We start from the raw sequence: 5,482 nt of genomic DNA on the forward strand, positions 1-5,482 counted from the left end.
CCACCAGTCTAGGCTGCCCTCATACCTGTGGCCAGAGATGGACGGAGTTAACAGGACTCGGCATCACTGAAGGGAGCAGGTAGAGGACCAGGTCAGCAAGTGCTTCCCAATTTCTCCCTGTGAACCTGGGCTCTCTGTCCTTCTTGCTGCCAGGAAAGCACTCAGCAGTGCCAAGAGTTAGGTCACAGCAGCGCACACGAGGACTGGGGAAGAAGAGGGGTTATAATACCGTGCCATTTTCAAACACAATAGTGGGATACACATGCTGGAGTACAGCCTGAAAGATAATGACAGAAATTTCATAGTCCTCCAATGCTGATAAAACGTCAGCTGGAATAACTGCATCCCTGTCTGGGCACTGCCCTTCTAAGGAAACACACAGCAATTGAAAGGAGGCCAGAGGAAAGCAAGGGCTGGAAAACAACCTAGCCCAAAGGCTGAAGGAAACAGGGCTGCTTAATCTTAACTGGTGAAGGATGTGAAGGGGAGAGAGGAAATTTTCAAATACATAAAAAGCTGTTACAAAGATGAAAGGAATAATCTGTTCTCTGTTGCCATGGTAAATGGGATAATGGGTAATGAGCTTACACTACAAAAAGGGAGAAATTTAGGTCACCCGTTAGGAATAACAAGCCTGGTGAGGCTAGCAAAAGACTGGTACAGATCACACGTGGGGTGGGCCAGGCTCCACACCTACAGGTCTGTAAGGACAGCAAGCGTAGGCAGATGGCAGAAATAACAGAAGTGGAGTTGGTTACTTCAAATCCTCCTCTTGAGATCACCCCTAGAAGTCATCCTTTAACCACAACCTTATCATCCCAGCTGTGGGTGGACACCAAGAGGAGAAAAAGCTCCCCACGTGCACAGAGGAATGACTGCCTCGGGCTCAGTCCCTCGCGTGACACAATCAATCTGAAAAGGACAAACAAGACCCTATGCACTGTCTCTCTGCCAACACAGCAAGGGAACACAGCCTTTGCTGTCAAAGCTGCAGCACAAGCAGAATCCATCAGGGCAACACTGTCACTAGCTGACCCAAGGAAAGGGGCTGTTCCCCTTTCTTCATAAGATCTTGGCAGGAGGCTGCACTATCAAGGTGGTAATACCAACTCACAAATAGATCTGCAAACAGTGACTGCAGAGAGCAGAAGCAGATGGTCCTGGCTCTTTTTCAGTGCCAGAAACACAGGCTGTCACTGGCAGGTCCCGCTGAAGCCAGGCGAGTTGGAGATGGTTCACCAGGGCCTGCTGAGAAGGAGAAACAGGAAAGATCCACTTTTCGACACATTAGTGGCAGGCCAGGAGCTCTGAGACAGGGAGGGCTGGTCACGTGGATGGGTAACGCACAACCATCCAGAAAGTGTGCACATACAGATGGACAGGACAAGCTGGACAGCACAGGGTAGAGGCGCAGAAAAAGGAGGCAGAGGTAGGAGGAACTGGTCAGTTTCATGTACAGTCACAGGGAGCTCTCAACTAAGGAGACTTTCCCAATAGGACTGTGCCCCATTAGCTGCAACTGAGATAATCGGAGATGCAACACACCACAAGGGAGAAAGGGAAAGCCTTGAAACAAACGAAGACCCAGTGGACAAACCACAACACAGAGGCTTTAACCTCAGCCTGGGAAGGGGCTAGCACAGCCTGAAGGCACGACATCACACAAGGCAGAAGTGTTCAGAGATGACGGTTTAATTTTCTGTCAGTAACACAAAGAAGCAATTACCACAATTACGAATGTTTGCTCGCATAAGGCTCAGAACTGGGTGGGGGAAAGCCAGCAACAGCTTTGCCCCTCCCCAGAATACTGCTGAGTGACATTAGTTAACAAGCTGTACAAGATCCCAACCAATTGGGCTGTTATCACACAGCACGTTGCACTGGCACCAGACTTCGCCTAGATCAGACTGATCACGTACGTGGAGTCGATTTGGATGTGCTAAAGATGCAGTTACAAGTACCTGAAGACCAGGCTGCTGTCAGTCAAACAAGAGCCAAGGCGGCTCATGCTGCCCCCACCCTCCTGGGGTGCACTGGCTTACCATACTGCAAGGGGTATTCCAAAAAGGTCAAAAGATTATTATCCTTCATTGAGCTACCGCTCCCATCTTTATTAAACCCCAAGAGGTGTGGGAAAAGGCAAGCCATGAGCAGGGAAAGACATGGACTACACACTACAGCTTTGGTGACTTCATGTAAGTTTGGTTGTTCACATGCTTGACTGGATTTTTGTGACGGCTTCATGGATGGACTTGGCCACATAGTCCAGGTTCTTGGTAGTCAGGCCACACATGTTGATGCGCCCACTAGCCATCAGGTAGATGTGTTTTTCCTTGATCATGTACTCCACCTGCTTAGCTGGGGAAACAATTGGACATCAGGTCAGAGCAGTGATACCACCGCTCAGAAAGCAGAAAGAACCAGTCAGAGCTGCTTGAATCTTTTGCAACAAGCAGAGAACTTCCAGCATCAGCCACTAAAATGCTGCCTGATGCTTCATCCCTGCCTAGCCACAGAGGCAGTGATACCAGGACTCCAGTGAGGGCCCAAGGGATTCCTGCCTGGACTGCTTCAGCCCAGTTCACCCCCAGCAAAACTGTCCTCACCCAATCCTCCCTTCACCAGGCCACTTGGTACTTACGGTTCAACCCCGTGAAGCTAAACATGCCAATCTGATCTGTGATGTGGTTCCAGGTGCCTGGGGTCCCAAGGGACTCCAGGCGAGACCGGAGCTCTGACCGCATCAGCAAGACCCGATCTGCCATCGTCTTCACATTGTCCTTCCTGCAGCAGGCAGAAAGCAGAGCATGAGAACAGGCACCTGTCTGGTTTGGAGTAATCTGGCCAAGCCTGGCACTCAAGAAGACAGCATCCTTCCTCTCTCCCACCAGCCCTGGTGACACATACCACTCGGCAAAGAGCTGTGGGGAAGCAAGTGTCGTTGCCACGATGCGCGCTCCCTGGGAAGGAGGGTTGGACCAAGTGGTGCGCACAATCTTCTCCATCTGGGAAAGCACACGCTGCACGTTGTCTGTGTCCTTCCCCACCACAGTCAGGTTTCCCACACGTTCATCTATTGACAAGCCAAGAGACGTGAGCCATTGGTCCCGTACATCACAGCAAAGCAGAGCCCTCCCCACCTCCCAGCATGCCAGCCCCATCTGTCTGGGTATGATGCTACTGGGCCAGCTTGCTGCCAGACACTCACTGTAGAGCCCAAAGTTCTTGGAAAACGACTGTGCACAGAAGAGCTCAAAGCCCTCGGAGACAAAGTATCGCACAGCCCAGGCATCCTTGTCCAGGCTGCCAGAGGCAAAACCTTGGTAGGCTGAGTCGAAGAACGGAAACAGGAACCGGCGCTGCAAGGAGGAACAGTGTTAGAGGCAAACCCCTTCCTCATGACCTTCACTTTACCCCCCCCTGTCCCCAGAGGGGAGAAAAATGACCATTGTGCTTCTGGGTGAATACAAAAGAAACATGGTCCAGCAACACTAAACTAGGATATTTTCCTGCTACTGGGGTAAGATAATAGGAAGACTAAAGTGGTCAAGAAAAGGTCAAAGGCAGAAGAAAACTGCATTTGAGGACACAGGCACAAGAGATGCACCACTTTATACCCTACTATCCAGCACCTGTGAAAAGCAGGTGCCTGTGAATAATCTTTTCAGCATGAGAAAACTCACTGCAGCCCATGCCACAGAGTTTGAAAGCAAGAACTTGCAGTCACCAGCAGAACTGGGATGCTTCTATCCTCTGAGTGCAGACAACTGGCATTCTGTCAGCATCTCCCTTCAACACCTGCCCTATGGAACTCTTCCATCTCATGCCATTCCCTAGAGCCCATGGAAGTTCCCTGGCTGGTTCAAGAACTATCTGTCCCCTCAGCACTGCTTTAGCCCCAGCAGTAGGCCATACCTTCATAACAGCAGCAATCTGCTTCCACTGGTCAGGAGTAGGGTCTGTGCCTGTTGGATTGTGTGCACAGGCATGAAGGATGAAAATGGAGAACTCTGGGGCTTTCTGAGGAGAGAGCAGGTCTTGGTCACACACACATGGACAAGACTGAGCACCCACAGCAGAGGAGAGGCCCCAAGCTGCTCTGGACACTGGCAGTCTCTTTTGCAGAGATCCACTCCCAAGCACAGCACACAAGAGCCCAGCCAGACAGCACAACACCAAGATCAGCCTGTCCCATGCCAGTTTTACTCACCTCCATGTCATCCAGCAGCCCCTTGAGATCCAGACCCCTCTTGGCAGCATCCCAGTAGTGGTAGGTTCTAATATCTTTAAAGCCAGCATCCAAAAACACAGAGTTGTGGTTCTCTGAGGAAAGAAATTACATTTCAGAAAAGCAAGCCTCACTTCCAGTAAGCCACCTTCTCCACTCCCAGCATCTCCCTTTACCCACAAGAGGAAGGCTCCTCTCTCACTTCGCAGACCCCTGCCATTCCTCCCTCACCCACTGACCCACAAGGCTCCCTGCAGGGAGGCAGCAGCACTGACGAAAGCACTCACCCCAGGATGGAGCGGAGACGTAGACTGGGGTTGCTGTGTTGTTGTTTCCATTGTACCACCGCCTCAGAAACTCCGCGCCAATACGCAGAGCACCTGTCCCACCCAAGCACTGAACGCTTCCAATCTGCAACAGAGAGAGTTGCCAGCCATGTCCACCCAGGTCAACCCCACTATTGGTGCACAGAGAATGGAGTAGCTTGCAAGAGCAAGACAGGATCCCAGAAGTGCTCCCTGGGGTCACCCCAGCCAGGACACCATCCCCTCCCAGTGGTCTTCAACCCCCTTCAGCACTCAGGCCCATCTGGACACCTTCTACAGTTATAAATAGACTCCAGTTATTCCTGTTACTTTTTGGCGCAGAGCAGATTCCCAGCTAGCAGATTATTTCAGGAAAGGTGGTCTATTATCTGAGTTCAGCTTCCTTTGAGGCAGCTGTTAAACGATGAAGGAAAAAACAAATTCCAATCACAGCCCATGTTTGGTCTTTCCCAAGAACTCCGACTACTTGCACAAACAGCTTCAAGTACAGCGGTTCATCAAGCAACCTACAACCAGTAAAGACCATATCAGAGAAACCCCCAAATCCTGCCAAAATGCCATTCTTCCACGCATCTGCACTCTTCTGCTTGGTCTCCAGAGAGGCACCCCAGGGACCCCAGCAGCTCTCCCAGCAAGGAGCACTCTTGCTCCCTGCCCACCACCTTACCCGGTTCTCCTTGATGGCGGGGCTGTCATCACCCAGGGCAATGCGGGAGGCATTGGCCCGGAACTCGGGCAGGCCCAGGATGGGCAGGTACTCGTGGTTCAGGCTGTTGTCGTTGGCGATCATCTGTTCCACCTTCTTCACCACCGGCAGGACCCATGGCTGCCCCTCGTCCGTGCGGTAGGCTGCGGGGACAAGGAGAGCTGTCCTTTCCGCACCCGGGGGGGACACTGGGCCTGCCCGGAGGACCAGCACCCGAGGAGG

The 5,482-nt window shown here is 51.9% G+C and overlaps 1 protein-coding gene across 1 annotated transcript; it reads right to left on the bottom strand.

The window, feature by feature from the left end:
• Nucleotides 1-1,676: 1,676 nt before the first annotated feature.
• Nucleotides 1,677-5,428, bottom strand: GOT1 (glutamic-oxaloacetic transaminase 1, soluble; the record flags this gene model as incomplete). Its single annotated transcript, XM_010082749.1, has 8 exons — nucleotides 1,677-2,358; nucleotides 2,642-2,784; nucleotides 2,908-3,073; nucleotides 3,209-3,359; nucleotides 3,916-4,020; nucleotides 4,211-4,323; nucleotides 4,516-4,639; nucleotides 5,222-5,428. Coding segments are annotated over 8 exons (1,158 nt in total), but the record flags the coding sequence as incomplete, so codon positions are not given.
• Between the last annotated feature and the right edge of the window lie 54 nt (nucleotides 5,429-5,482).

This window comes from Pterocles gutturalis, unplaced genomic scaffold (assembly GCF_000699245.1).
Source record: "Pterocles gutturalis isolate BGI_N339 unplaced genomic scaffold, ASM69924v1 scaffold2795, whole genome shotgun sequence".
Lineage (NCBI taxonomy): Eukaryota > Metazoa > Chordata > Aves > Pterocliformes > Pteroclidae > Pterocles > Pterocles gutturalis.